The sequence below is a fragment of the Tiliqua scincoides genome, chromosome 4 (assembly GCF_035046505.1).
Source record: "Tiliqua scincoides isolate rTilSci1 chromosome 4, rTilSci1.hap2, whole genome shotgun sequence".
NCBI classification, from domain to species: domain Eukaryota; kingdom Metazoa; phylum Chordata; class Lepidosauria; order Squamata; family Scincidae; genus Tiliqua; species Tiliqua scincoides.
Genome location: NC_089824.1, coordinates 1,160,382 through 1,175,566, shown reverse-complemented (window position 1 = coordinate 1,175,566; position 15,185 = coordinate 1,160,382). Strand labels below are relative to the sequence as shown.

At 52.0% G+C, this 15,185-nt stretch overlaps 1 protein-coding gene across 1 annotated transcript; it reads left to right on the top strand.

The window, feature by feature from the left end:
* The first annotated feature begins 208 nt into the window (after positions 1-208).
* SLC52A2 (solute carrier family 52 member 2) lies at positions 209-7,077 on the top strand. Its single transcript, XM_066625090.1, has 4 exons — positions 209-474; positions 2,729-3,599; positions 5,283-5,406; positions 5,763-7,077. The coding sequence occupies exons 1-4, from the start codon at positions 345-347 to the stop codon at positions 5,973-5,975; spliced, it is 1,338 nt and encodes a 445-aa protein (XP_066481187.1). The 5' UTR covers positions 209-344; the 3' UTR covers positions 5,976-7,077.
* The last annotated feature ends 8,108 nt before the right edge of the window (positions 7,078-15,185 follow it).

The following is a 15,185-nucleotide window of genomic DNA, read 5'->3' as shown; positions in this document are numbered from 1 at the left end:
GACCTCCCAGCGATGGGAGTGATGCACCCTCTTTCTATTGCACAGGGAGGGTGGCTGTTTCTCAGGCCTCTCTGCAAACACTGGGCAAGAGGAGGTGTTGCCCTTCCTGCAGGGTCACTGCCATGTGTGAGGCTCTACTGCAGCACACACTAAAAGCAGGTCCTTTCCACAGGCGTGCACAGTCTCCAGCCTGACAGAGAGAGGGGAGGCCCTGGCAAGGCCAGGGAGGCCCTCAGGCCATCTGTGGGCAAGCCCCCCATCTGGGCTTCAGTCTTGCTCCAGCTGGGGCTGTTACTCTCCCTTCTGCCATCCCATCTGAACTGGTCTCTCCCCAGGCCCAGAGGATGTCTGCCTCCCTGAGCATCCGGAATGTGGTTACCCACCTGCTCGTGGCCCTCTTCGGGATGGGTTCTTGGGTCTCCGTCAACTCCCTGTGGGTGGAGCTCCCGGTGGTGGTGAAGAGGCTTCCAGAAGGTGAGGAGGGGGGGGCCAGAACCGTCATGCAGCTGCTTTACTGGGATCAGGGCCCACTCTAGCTTGCTGGGCAGAAAACCCACAAAATGGGGGGAGGGGCTTGCAGGCTTCCCTGAAGAGCTGCCTGAGTGCAGGTGAAGAGAGTGACTGGCCAAGGCCCAGAGTGGCAGGGTGTCGATGGGGACAGGACAGGAGGTGTGGCATCCATGTCCTGGCCTGTGAGGCCCAACCCCAAGCTGCGTGAAGCATGGCAGGGATGTGTCCTCCTTGAGGGTAGTGGTGCTACCATACGGCAGTCTGCTTGTTGGTCTAGGCCAGGGGTGTCCAAAGTTTTTGGCAGGAGGGCCACATCAGCTCTCTGACACTGTGCCGGGGGCCGGGGGAAAAAAGAATTAATTTACATTTAAAATTTGAATAAATTTGCATAAGTTTACATAAATGAATATATTAAAGATGAACTTATATGAATGAATGAAGGTCTTGCAATAGCTCAAGGCCTATAAAAGGCCTTGCACAAAGCAAGGCTGGGCTTTCCTTTGCTGTGAAACAGCAAGCAGTGGAGGGAACCCTCATCCCACAGCTCATGCGAGAGTTCAAACAGTTGCCCGCACACTGAGAGCAGTTGTGTTGGGCCAGTGCAGGCTCCAACAAATCTCTGGAGGGCCAGAGGCTCATTGGAGACTGGGGGTTCCCTGAGGGCAGCATTGAGAGGCCTCGAGGGCCGCAAGTGGCCCCAGGGCCGGGGTTTGGGCATCCCTGGTCTAGGCAGTTCCCAGTGAGAGCTTCCTCTGTAGACCGCAGTGAGCATCCTGTGTGCCAAAGGCGGGAAGCCAGAGGTCCTTGGGTGTGGGCTGGCTAAGCAGGAATTGCCTGTGGCTTCCTCTTCCCAGCATTTTCTGGTGCCTACAGGGGACAGGGAGGGGTTGTTTTGCTTTCAAGCAGCTGCCCAAAGGGGGGCAGGGCTATTTCTCCTGCATGATACAATGTGGGGTTTCAAGGAGGACACTTCAGACATTGCTCTCCTTTGTTAGTCACATGTCTTGTGAAGCGGGTAAAGGAAATAAAGAAAACATTTCTGTTTTCTAGCTTGCCCGAGGGAGGAAGAGCTTCATGCTTCTCTGCCCCTCTCCCCTTTTTCCTCCAGGGAGGCTGACTGTGGTAAACAGTGTGTGAGATCTCTTTGTTCTCCATCAGTACTTCCTGCTGTTTCATGTGTGTCCCGAAGCATGTGCTCTTTCAGCGCTGCCTCTCTGGTCTGGGAGACGGGGAAGTTGCCCCTCTTCTATCCCTGAAAGCAGCCAGATGTTGAACCCACAAGTGGACTCTCATGCCTGGATGGGTGCAGTCTGTGTGTTGTCAGAAAGCGCAGTCCGTGTCGGGCAGACCCACATTTCTCTGTGCAGAAGGAATGATCCCCGTTTGAATAAATCTGCTGGCTTTGTGCACCCCGATCTTAATGGCAGTGCTCAGGTTTCTACACTGTTCTGGTCACTGTGGGAGAGGCAAGAACAGAAGGCTTGCTGCTTCACATTGATATTGTGCTTTCTGAATTTGCAGAGCACTGCACAGGTATGACCTTGAGCTGATAATTCTGTTGGGTCAAGGCAGGTGGAAGGACTGAGGGCCCAAGCCTCTCCAACTTTCCAGCACCCACGTTGTGTTGCAGCCACAATGCAGCTCTAAGGTAAAGGAACAAATGTTCCCATACCTTGAGGAGGCCTCTGTGACTGCCTTCCCAGCACAGGATGCAGCGCACACCCCGTTGGCACAGCACAGCAGCATCGGCACTGGAAAACTGGATAGGATTGGGCCCTGAAGCTGGGAAGGAGCAGCTTGTCCACGGCCCCTGTGTATAGTCATGGCAGAGGGAGTCTGGATTTGCAGCACAGCCTGTTAACCCCTACGTCATGCCAGCTTGCTCAAGGGGGAGGCAGAGTATGGGCAGTCAAGGTGTGGAGACCACTAGAAGGCATGGCCAGAATCTGCCTTTTCTTTTTCTGGGACTTCAGAAATTCGTGTTTTTTCACAGGGAAGCTGGCTGGGATTCTGAGGAGGTTTGGCTTCTGTGCGACTCCACACTGGACTTCAGTGGAGGAGCAGGTGCTTTGCATTTGGAAGGCCCGATCCATCCCAGCCCTAGCAGTGGCTTCAGCGAGGCCTGGGGAAGGCCTTGTCTGAGAGCCATTGCCAGTCCAGGTGGCTGGCCCAAGGCTCTGATGTTCCCGATCAGAGCTTCTGTGCTCTCTCTTTGCAGGCTGGAACCTTCCTGCCTACCTCTCAGTCCTCATTGCCCTAGGAAACGTGGGCCCTGTGAGTGTGACCCTCATACACCACTACGCCCCTGGGCGGCTGAAGGAGCAGTGGCTGATTCACGTCATCCAAGCCGTGGCCATCCTGGCCGCACTCTTCCTTGCGCTCTTCTGGCACTGGACAGCAGTGGTGGCTGGAGAGGCCCACAGCCTGGCGTTCCTGGTGCTGGCCTTCCTTCTGGCCTTGGTCTGCTGCACCACGAATGTCTCCTTCCTGCCTTTCATGTACCAGTTCCCGCCACTGTTCATACGGACCTTCTTCGTTGGGCAGGGTCTCAGCGCCCTCCTCCCCTGCGTAATTGCGCTGGGCCAGGGTGTGGGGCAACTGGAGTGCCCAAACAGCACGCAGGGCAATGCCTCCCAGCCACACTACCTGGAGGAGAACTTCTCGGCCAGCACCTACTTCTGGCTGCTCCTAGTCCTGCTGGTGGTCTCAGCCCTTGCCTTCGTGGCCCTGGTGGCCTGGCACCACCACCACGGCATCTCTGAGGAGAAGAAGAGCTCATCCAAGGACAGCGTGGAGACGGAGGAGTCCTTTCCGCTGCAGGATGGCAGCATGCCTGCCTCTGGCAGCACAACAGAGGTGGTCTCTGCAGGAGCTGCTGCTGGACCCCCAGCCGCCACCTTCTGGACAGGGCGAAACGTCTATCTGCTGGTGCTGCTGGCTGTCTCCAATGCCCTGACCAACGGAGTCCTGCCCTCGGTGCAGAGCTACTCGTGCCTGCCTTATGGGAACATGGCCTATCATCTCTCTGTGGTGCTCAGCAACATTGCCAACCCTGTGGCCTGCCTTGTTGCCATGTTCCTGCTGTGTAGGTAAGTGGGTGAGGTTCCTGCTCTTGGGGTTGGGTGGCTGCACCGTGGACCGCAGTGTGCCGCGCCTGTGTGTCCCAGGCAAGCTCGACTGACTGGCAGAGAGAAACCTCCTGATCTGCACTCGGACAGGTGGATTTTTCGGTTCTAGGATTCACCCAACAAATTCCAGGTGCTGAGAACGGAATCCACCTCTTTTTATTGAAAGCATTTGCATATAAAAATAGGCGGATTTCTCTCACTGTCAGTGTATGAGGTTGTTTCTCGTTCTCCTGCATCAGACTTATCTGGAGGGTCACAGCTCCTGGTCTGCAGAAGGTGGAATCTCAGGCAACGAGACAGTGGGTGGCCCAGGAAAGACTCAAACGGAGGCCTCTTGCATTGCCTTTCATTGCCTTGACTCCCTTCCCTTGCAGGATCTGGGCTTCTTGAGTAGGGAGTGGCAGGAAGGGGAGCAGCGGGTGCTGTTCACACCAAGTAGGTTTCTGCTTTTCCTGCTTTAAAAAAGGTGCGGGCAGCCCACTTTCAGTGCTGGCCAGATTCAGGTGTGAGCAGCCAAAGCCCTTTCCTCGCCCCAGCTGAGTTCCTGCCCCAGGTCTCCTGGGGCCAAGTGAATCTACCTGCAAAGCCCAAAGGGAGCAGTTTTCCCCTGCGACTGCTGCACTGCAGCCTTGCCCTTGGCGACTTGGTGTGCTGCTCCTATTATGGGCTTTAGATGGAGTAAGTGTGGAGCAGGTGTCCATAGATTTCTGGTCTCCCACCCTGGGCCACAGGGACTGCTCTCCAATCAGCTTCATGTCTCATGAGGGTGCTGGACTGGGACTTCCAGAGCTCCTGTCTGGTCCAGACTGCTGGCCGCATTCTGATCCTCACTGAGACAAGACCAGAGGTTGGTGGCAGCCAGCATGCTGAGTGAGCCACCGCTCCCAGGCTCAGTCAGTGGCATCTCAAGCAATGGCACAGGAAAGACCCTTGTTGGCCGGAGACCCTGGAGAGTCCTTGCTGCCACTCCTAGGAGACAGTGCTAAGTGAGATGGGCCACTCAATTGCAAGGAGGCAGCCAGGCAGACTCTTCTCTCCCTGATCCCTGGATTGACCCAAGACCTCAAGAGCTACACCCATTTTGAAGACAGGGAAAATGGAGGGGGGCAATAGAGAGAGCCAAGTCCATCCAGACCAGAGGGGGCTTTGAGGTCAACTCCAGATTGAACTCTGCCCACTGGCCCGCACTGTCTGTGTGTAGCTATAAAAAACCACTGTGTACTGCTTTTTGAGCATCTATACACATTGTCTCGGTAGTGCTTGTAACGAGGGAGGCCATTCATACCTCCGCATTGCAAAGAAGGAGTTCATGATCTGCTCTGGGCCCCCTGGTGAGATGGGAGACTTGAATTGGTGTCTTCCTGGCCCTCGTGAATGTGCACCCTCTCCTTCTGAGACAGCGGCCCCGGTACGAGTAAGAGGTCTGCGCTTCCTTGAGGTTGAGGTTGCCCCACTCGATAGCAAGGCAGGCTGTTCTCTCCCTGATCCCTGGATTGCGCCAAGACCTCTCCTGCTGGCTGCCTTCGTGGGGAAATTGGGACAGGGAACTGCTTCTGTGTCCCTGGCAGTCTTTTCAGCAGCATCTGGGTTTGACTCCTCTGCCCTGCAGGGTCCTTGTGCTAACTGCCTGCCTGTACCTTTCAGGTCTTCCCTGGGCCTGGGCATAATCTCAGCAACTGGGTGTGTGTTTGGAGCCTACCTGATGGTGCTGGCAGCCTTCAGCCCCTGCCCTCCACTAGTGGGCAGTCGCACAGGAGTTGTCCTGGTGGTGAGTATGGCAGCCCTTCTGATGGGAGGGTGGCTGATGGGCATCCGCACTTCTGGAGGGGGCACAGAAAAGGCTGGATCTCTGCTCCTTCTGCCTTGCCCCTTCTCTGAGCCAATGCCACAGGCTAGACGACAAGTTCTGCAGCAGCAGCAGTGCTCTTGCCGGGGGGGGGGGGAAGTGTCACTCAGACTTGTGGCAGCAGAAAGCAGTTTGCTTGTTTTAAACTGTGGGCACAAAGCCGAAATCCATTCGGAACCAACAGGCTGTTCCTCTCATGCTCCTGCCTGCCTGCCCGGCTGCTTGGCAGGGTGCCTGCCTGGTGCTTCCCAGCGACTGAGCCTGTCTTCTGTTGACAGGTTGTCTCCTGGATCCTGTTCCTGGGGCTCTTCTCCTACGTGAAGGTGGCGATCGGCAGTCTGCTGCATGAGGCCGGCCACAGCGCCCTGGTATGGTGCGGGGCTGTCATCCAGGCTGGCTCGCTAGTAGGTGCCCTCGCCATGTTCCCCCTCACCAGCATCTACAACGTCTTCCGCAGCGGGCAAGACTGCGTGGACAACTGTGGGATGTGAGCCTGGTGGGAGGCAGGGTGGCCCCCAGCTGGGCTGTCACGAAGAGCGGCTTCCGGAAGGGAAGGGGCCAGGCCAGCCCTGCCTCATTCCGGCTGCATGAATCCCACCCTACAAACACTAAGTCTTCAATGGGGAGTGTTGGCTTCATGGCCTGTTTTGGCAGGGCAAGGCCTCTCCCGAATTCCAGAGAGGGTGGGGCCCAGGCCTGTCCAGCACCACTACTGAGTCATGATGCTGCTGCTGTCTCATGGGGGCTCTGCCAATGATTAATGTCTGTCCCTGCCTGCCCCTTTTCTTCACGCTTGTGCAAGGCCTGGCCTGTCTGCGGTCCTCCTCCCCCTGCCCAGCCTCTGCCATCCCTCTCCTTGGGGATTCATATTCCATAGGGCACTGCTGCACAACTCACTCATGCTTTCAGGGGCCAATGCATACCCCTGCTTGCAGCTTCTCTTCCCCCACTCCAGGGGTGGGTTTCCAAGCCACACAGATGGGACTCCACAGCCAGTACAGAGCATCATCTCCCAGCAGCTGCCCAAACTGTGCCTGTCTTCTACCTTCTGCCTTAAGGGACTGCCTTGCAGTGATTGGGGGGGGGGATGTTGCTTCCACCCCCACCAGTGCCTTAACAGCAGATTCCTCTTGACCGTGGGACCAGAGCTGCCCCTGCTGGAGATTCTGAGCATCTCAAGCATTTCTCCCACCCTCCGCCTTGCAGATTCAGGGCACTTGGATGGTCTGTAAGCATGGCGGCTTCAGAAGGGGGCACTGGGTGCTGTTGGTGCATTGCAGCACGGGTGGGAGGAGATACCCTAGGAACCTGAAGCCAGCTGCAGGGTGTGCAGTGGAGGCTTGGTTCAGGAGTGACTGTCTCTGCATCAGAGCCATTTGTTCAGTTAATTGCTTTGTGGCCTGCGAGTTTGGGGAGGGGGCTGGTCCCTGTTGTGTGGTAGGATGATGACAGTAAACTCCTCTAGATGCTCCTCAGAATTAAGAGACAGCGCATGTTTGGAGTACCAAGGTCGAGTTCTTTTTGCACTCCAGTGGGCTGAACTGAATTATGCAGGGGATGGACAGAGTGGATAGAGATGTGCTCTTTACACTCTCACATAACACCAGAACCAGGGGATATCCACTAAAATCGAGTGTTGGGAGGGTTAGGACAGACAAAACAAAATATTTCTTTACTCAGTGTGTGGTTAGTCTGTGGAACTGCTTGCCACAGGATATGGTGACGGCATCTGGCCTGGATGCCTTTAAAAGGGGATTGGACAAGTTTCTGGAGGAAAAATCCGTTATGGGTTACAAGCCATGATGTGCATGCGCAACCTCCTGATTTTAGAAATGGGTTATGTCAGAATGCCAGATGCAAGGGAGGGCACCAGGATGAGGTCTCTTGTTATCTGGTGTGCTCCCTGGGGCATCTGGTGGGCCGCTGTGAGATGCAGGAAGCCGGACTAGATGGGCCTATAGCCTGATCCAGTGGGGCTGTTCTTATGTTCTTACATGAAGCTGGACTAGATGGGCCGATGGCCTGATCCAGTGGGGCTGTTCTTATGTTCTTATAAACTGCATCAGTGATGTAAAAGGGGGAGATACTGTCACGGAGCAAATACTGACACTGGGCAGAAGTGGAGCTGACAAAGCAGTCACCGGAGAAGGCAATAAAGGGTGGCTCTGGCATAACTGGCGTCATAAAGCAGAAACTGTAACTTGGCAAAACAGAGTGGCATGACCCACTCATGCTGTTTAGTCATAAGAACATAAGAAGAGCCCTGCTTGATCAGGCCAAAGGCCCACCTAGTCCAGCTTCCTGTATCTCACAGTGGCCCACCCAATGCTTCAGGAAGCACAAAAGACAGCAAGACACAACCTGCCTCCTGATGCCCTCCCCTGCCTCTGGCAATCAGAGGCAGCCTGCCACTAAAACCAAGAGCTTTCAAATACCTACCATGACTTGTAACCCGTAATGAACTTTTCCTCCAGAAATTTGTCCAATCCCCTCTTAAAGGCACCCAGGCAAGATTCCATCACTGCTTCCTGTGGCAGAGTTCCACAAACTACACGCTGGGTAAAGAAATATTTTCTTCTGTCTGTCCTAACTCTCCCGACACTCAACTTTCGTGGATGTCTCCTGGTTCTGGTGTTATGTGAGAGGGAAAAGAGCATCTCTCTATCCTTCCTGTGTATAATTTTGTATGTCTCAATCAATTCCCCCCTCAGGTGCCTCTTTTCTAGCCTGAAGACCCCCAAATGCTGTAGCCTTTCCTCATAGGGAGGTGCCCCAGCCCAGTCGTTATTTTGGTTGCTCTTTTCTGCACCTTTTCCATTTCCACTATGTCCTTTTTGAGATGCGGTGACCAGAACTGAACGCAAAACTCCAGGTGTGGACTCACCATCGATTTGTACAACGGCATTATAATATTAATAATTTTTTTTTTTTTAGCAGGGGGAGAGTAACTGGCCCATCTCACCCCAGCAGTGTCTGTTCTAGTGGCTGTCTGCTGGTATTCATTTGCATCTTTTTAGATTGTGAGCCCTTTTGGGACAGGGAGCCATTTAGTTATTTGATTTTTCTCTGTAAACCGCTTTGTGAACTTTAAGTTGAAAAGCGGTATATAAATACTGTTGATTGATTGATTGATTAACTGTCTTATTTTCACTGCCTTTCCTAATGATCCCAAGCATGGAATTAGCCCTCTTCACTGCCGCCACACATTGGGTCTCTCCAGCAAACTCCTCCTGCCCTTCACTTGAAGCCGTAACTGCCCAGCTAGTTCCAGGCCACTGCCCTAAATGCATTGCTCAGAAAACAAATTGCTGTAATGCAGCAAAATTTGCCATAGCCATTCGGAACAGGACTGTGCTACACGTTCCCTAACTTACCCCAATGAACCACCTCCACTAAGGGGTGCAATCCTGTGCACACTTTCCTGGGAGTAAACTCCATTGACTAGAATTAGACTTACTTATGAGTAGACATGATAGGATTGGGCTGTAAGTTTTAAAAAAATCAGGTTTGTAGCTACTAGACTTGCTTAAATCTCTCAGAACTGGTTAATGGAGATGGAGAAAAATTCTCCAGAAAATAAGAAAATGAGAAGCACCCCCACTGGGTCAGGCCAAGGGTTGAGCTTCTGGTATCGCAAAGTGGCCCATGAGCTGCCTCAAGGAGCACACAAGACAACAAGAGACTTGCATCCTGTTGCTACTCTTTTTGCTCTGGCATTCAGAATGAGACTACCACTAAACCTACATATAGTCATCATGGCTTGTAACCTGTGAAGGATTTTTCCTTCATAAATCTGTCAATCCCCTTTGAAAGACATCTAGGCCAGGTTTCATCACCACATCCTGTGGCAAGGAGTTCCACAGCTTCATCACACAGTCAGGGATTGATCCCTGGTTATGGTGTTGTGTGAGAGGGAAAAGAACTTTATCCATCCATGCTTAATTGTATACATCTCAATCATATCTGCCTTGGGCACCTTCTTTCAAGACCAGCAGTCGCCAAATTCATGACTGCTGTCCAATGAAAATGCGGTCCCTGTTTGGACTAGGGCTTACTGTGCTGCTTTTGCTCTATTTTTCCCAGTAGATCTGGGCATCAGGATACTCTGGGCAGTCTGTTGCTCAGCGTCCCAGAAGGCTGTGCAATAGGATGTGCCCAGATCTTCTGGAAATACATGTTGCACAGAGGTGGAACTCTGTAAGTTCCACTCACAGAGCAGAGGGCTTACCCCAAACCCTGGATCTGGCAGCTGGGCTAGGGTTTGGAAAGCCCTGATCTAGACTGAAGAGCCCCAAACACTGTAGCCTTTCCCCGTAAGGGAAGTGCCCCAGCCCAGTAACCATTTTTCATTGGCTCTCTTCTGCACCTTTCCCAGTTCCACTATGTCCTTTTTGAGATGTGGCAACCAGAACTGGACGCAATACTCTAGGTGTGGCCTTACCATATTCACACTGGCCATTTTATTCTGAATCCCTTTTTTAATGATCCTGAGCATGAAATTGGCCATCTGTGTTTCCATTAAACTCTTCACCATCACCCCACGATCTCTGTCCTGTTCCGTACCAGATAGCTGAGAACCCATCAGCATGTATGCAAAGGTTTGAATATTTTTATAACTAATCCACAAAAACAACTCCAAAATGAAAATTAGTCCACAAACTTGATGAGTAGAGGTGGGTTTTTCAGTGATAACAAAATAAAAACACATAACATAACTTTCTGCCCTTCTAACTTTGGAAAACAGCAAAATCCACGAAAAAATAAAACTGTTTTCACCCCCCTCTGTTGATGAGAAAACAAGTTCCTCAAAGGGAAGGGAAAACCAGATAGGACCAAAGGGGGAAACACCCAAGAATAAATACTTATGGAATTTGTTGAAAGGGAAATGAAGTGTGACTGTGACCTCAGAGAGAGATCCAGGAGACGGCAGTTTAGAAAACAAAATTACCAAAGAATGGGAGAAAAAGACCCCCCCCCCCAGAAGTCCCTTTCTTTTCTTGGCTCTGCAGTTCTTATGCCCTACCCCTTAAACATCACACTCCATTCAATTTAATGGGCCTTTCTCCACATACACTGTGTCTGTAGATTTTCTACTATGTGTTACAGTATATCAATAATTTTGTACATACCGTGCTCTAAAAGAAGTGTCCTTTGTTTCAAGTGTCATTTTAAAAGTACTGATGAAGGCCAGTTCTCAGCAGGTTTTGGTCCACTGCATTCTCCACTGCCTACACTTGTGACACATGAAGGCCATTTTCTCAGTAGTCCTGTTGTGGGAGAAGAAGCGTGCCAGTCATTTGTGGTGAGAAAACTGTAGCCCAGGAGTGTAACCCACTTGCTGTCCACATAGGCAGACTGGCGGTGTGAGCCAGGGATAGAGCAGCTGAGGAAAGGCTCTTTCCATCCTGGGTCCAGCAGTTTAGGATTTAGCAGGTTGCACTGACACCTGGCTCACACTCTAGCATGGAAGACACAAGTGGGTGTCATTTCTGAGTCTAAAAGCCACGGAAGGGGTGATGGAGTGTCAGCTGTACGGACTTGTCTTGGCTCAACTCATCAGTGGAAACTCTTGACCTCACGTACAATGTTGGCACTTCCATTAAGGGGCCTTGTGCCTACTTAGGTCAGTTTGGACCAGTGCAAGTCTGTATGGAAATGCCGTGGCTTGGAGGAATTCAGGCACCTGAGGCCCTGGTCCGATTAGGCACAGCAGTAGCAGTCCAGAGGGGCCAGAGACTATGATATCCCTCGCCTGTTGTCTTCCATCATCATTTGTTGAGAGGCTGGTCAAAGTTGGTTGAGTCTGGGGTAGTTGGCAACCTTCAGTCTCGAAAGACTGTGGTATCGCGCTCTGAAAGGTGGTTCAAGGTGGAAAGTCTGGGGTAGGCCTGAAGGTTTCTCTGTTAAGCAGGACCCCTAGCAAGAGTGCCCCTTGCTCTCCTTTCACCTGAATCTGGTCTTGCTGCGAAGCCCACAGAAGGAGGGTGGCGGTGATGAGACTTGATTTAATTGGCCTGGCCTAACCCACAGTGCCAGTTTGGACCCATAAAGCTATTGGGCTCTGGGACCACCTGCTCCTACCCAACTGGGCAGAACGAGATCTTCCTCTGGGTCTGATGTCCAACTGGTGCAGAGCCCTTCCTGCCACAGCTCCCAGATTCTGGAACACCCACCCAGGCACCTGGCATTTCTCTGGGCGCCAACCAAACGGTTTTTTATTTGCCAGGCTCTGGGCAGCTTTTCACTTTTGATGGCTTTTCTTCATGATTTCTCTGCTGTTCCTTTCCTGTTCTCATTTGTATTGGATCCTCTGCTTAGTTGTCCACTGTCAGTTGTTTTCAAAAGGCAAGTTGTACTGTTGAAATAAATGAAATCATTCCTTGACCCTTCCTGCTGATTGCACTTCTGTTTATCTGATGTTTCCAAAGAGATGCTCCAGGACTGAGCTGAGCTTGAATCTATATGAAAGAAGGTCTCGCTCGAGTTTCCATGAAAAGGGATGTACTGTTACCAAAAGGGCTGTTTTGTTTAGGAGGAATTATTACACTACCCTTATTGGAACCTCAGGATCGCAGGCTGGATAACAAGACAGCGTAATGCAGAGAAATTCCCTTCAGCTCAAAGAGGAGACTGGGAGAAAGATAACTTTTAATAAAAGATTATAGCTTTATTACAAAAGCACAAAGGTAAACATAATGCACATGGAAAAATGATAGGTATATGTTCCTTGGTCCTAGTACTTGAATCCAGTGTACCTAGCTTTCATGGTGGTTGTGTGTGGAGAGTATTTGGTGCATCCGAGGAAATTAGAAAAAGGAAAGGTTGTAGGGAAGGATTTTAAGGGTCCCTGGTCTGCCAAATCCAGTTGCTGACTAAAGATGGGGAGAGAAGGGGGGGGAAGAAGGGAAAGAGTTCCAGACGCGAGATAGTTACCTGTCTTGTAGAGCAGTTGGATGGGGGGGGGAGTCCTGTGTGGAGGACCCTCTGACACAACACAGATGTGTTGTGTCCTTGGAGGGGGAGCCAGAGAGAGCATGTGGCAGAAACCCTCTTTTTAAAAAGGGGTTTGCTGGCTGTCTGAGCCTTGCAGCTCAGGCAGCTTGCTTACTACCACCAGCAGGGTGTTTGGAGTCAGGATGTCCCTTATCAGCAAAATTCAATGGGGTCTAATGGCTGGCTTCCCAGCTGGGGGAACTCAAACAATATCATGAATGGGCAACCCAGGAAGGCAGTTCAGTTTTGCATACGGTACTTAAGCAGTGATTGAGTTAAAACAATACAATGAATACAGTAATGTGGTTGTTGGCAACCTTCAGTCTAGGAAGACTCTGGCTCTGGATGGTGGTTCTGGCACAGCGTCTAGTGTGGCTGAAAAGGCCAGTGACAATTCCTTCAGGAGACACTTAAACAATGATTTACTATGCCAGACTTCTTCACAGTGAGGTGGATTTAAGGTGCCTATATGTGTAACCTTGTGACTTGACCTGATTGTGGCCTGTATGAGAAGTTTGGCCTGCATGATATTTTAGTCCATAACCAGATAGAGAGAAAATCACATCTAAAAGGCAAAAGGGGATTTTCACGTAACATTGCTGTCAGGCTTTCTTCTCCAGGCTTTCTTCTCCCATCATCTCTGGCTACAACCCAACCCAGGTTTGCACTTTACGCCCATTGACTTCAGTGGGCCTGTGTTGGATAGTGGCCTCATCAGTGTTAGAAGAACCAAGTCCTGCACTTCCAAGAACCCTCTTCCATCAGCCCTGCACAGACGTCGCAGAGGGCATTCATGGCTGTGAGATGTGGCCAAGGCCGCTAGCTTATATTTGAAAGAGGACCAACAGGCAGAAGCTGACTTCCACAGTCCTTGGGCACAACAGCCAGGGCCTAGGAGAGGGGGGTAAAGGGGGTAATTTGTACCTGGGCCCAGGGTCTAAAGGGGGGCCCAGAAGCCAAAGAAGGTTGCCCAGAAATTTCCTGGGATCTGACATTTTCCTATCTACTCAGACGTCCGTACGGGATGCTGGGGACACTACTGATGCCTCATGGGTGGGTAGACCTGGGCTCCTAAGACTTTTCCAGTTCTCTCTACCCTCCCCTCTCCTATTCTGCTCACCCATCACCACCCTCCCCCTTTGCAAAGGGGCCCAAAAGAAACTTTGTACCCCCTGATAAAATTCCTCTCAGAAGCCCCGACAACAGCCCCCTAGCAGCATGCCTCAGGGCCAGTTGCAGGGGAGCCACAGCTGGAGCAAGATGTACCCAGGTGCCTACCTGCCTCCTGGGCTTCCTGTGGGCCCCTGAGAAGGGTCAACTCCAGCAGCATCTTCATGCGCCGTGCGGTTGAGGATGAGCTAAGTAGCCACACCAGGCAGGACCAGCACCTCCTCTTCCTGTTAACCCCCTCATGGTTCCTTAAGTGACACTCGAAGGGGATTCTAACATCCCACTTGCTTCAATCGTGCTGGGATATGCCCACCTCGTGTCCCTCAAGGCCAGCTTGGGCCTCCTTCACTACGTGCCGAACTCGCAGCTGAGCCCAGGTTGGCACCTCCACTGCTACCACCACACTTTGGAGGTCTTGGTTGTGATGAATCCATGTTGTGGTTGTGCCCCTGATTCCAAGGGGGCACTTGTATCCCCCACACCAGTGGGTCCAAGTTGGCTCATTCTGTTGGTCTGCTTGTATGAACCTGTTGGTGATGTTACATCCCTTGGAAACTTTCCTCTTCACAGGAGGCAGCAGGTTGTTTACCAGGAAGAGGGCTTATGGACTCCACTGTTCACTCTGCCTCTCTGGGAACAGCCGCCAGGTCTGCGTCCCGGCAGTGCTTTGCTCCTGGAAGGACACAGTGGGCTGCCCTCTCCCAGGCGAACCCTTGGCCTCTTTGGATCAGTCCTGTCAACACTGGCCAGTAGCAGCGACTCTGAGGATTTGGGCAGAGGGATCTCTGCCAGAGCTGGCACCTGGGGCATTCTGTGGGCTGCCCTGATCCATGGCCCTGCCCCTGCATGCACCCCCCCTCCATGACACTGTGTGATTGGCTGATGACCAAGACCATCGCACACAGTCGCCATGAAATGCATGGAATGTGGCGTTACGTCAGTGATAACTCACCAGGGCATGACTTTCCAAATTCCGGTCACACCGTAAGAACGATGCAGCTGTGCAGGGTGGAACCATTGCGTGGATGGCCTGCCGAAGCAAATTGGCTGCTTGCTTTCCTCGTGGTTCTGTGTGTGCGCCCAGTTACGCTGGAGAGGAACTGCCCCAAGGAAGAAGCATCATGTGACAGATCAAGGCTGCATCAGACATGGTTGTAAGTACATCTGGCAATAACGTGTTCAGCAGTTCCCTTCCATCTGAAAGCCAGGGGTTCTGCAAGCTGTCTCAGCGTCTGGCAGAAAAATGGGCACAAAGATGGACAGTGGCCTAATAATAATAATAATAACTTCATCTCCTGGACAGGGTCTGCTAATCACCCCTATATTTCAGTGGCATGAACAAAATCACCGCCACTTAGGGCAACTTCCACTAGTCTCCTGGAAACCCGGGATTTTATCCTAAGGAAGTTTGAAGACTATGGCATCCTGCCAGCTAGCCATGGCCTTCACCTCCTGAAATATTGGTCATTCCCCATGTCAATTTCTGGGGGAAACACAAGACGCAAAGTATCTCACAGAGGCTCCTGGCTGCCTTTCAA

Bases quoted from the DNA above. Each gene is read 5' to 3' on its own strand.
- SLC52A2 (XM_066625090.1), top strand. From the start codon at position 345: ATGTCTGCCTCCCTGAGCATCCGGAATGTGGTTACCCACCTGCTCGTG. The intron at 3,600-5,282 runs GTAAGTGGGTGA...TGTACCTTTCAG, and splicing joins GCCATGTTCCTGCTGTGTAG to GTCTTCCCTGGGCCTGGGCA. The intron at 5,407-5,762 runs GTGAGTATGGCA...TTCTGTTGACAG, and splicing joins GCACAGGAGTTGTCCTGGTG to GTTGTCTCCTGGATCCTGTT.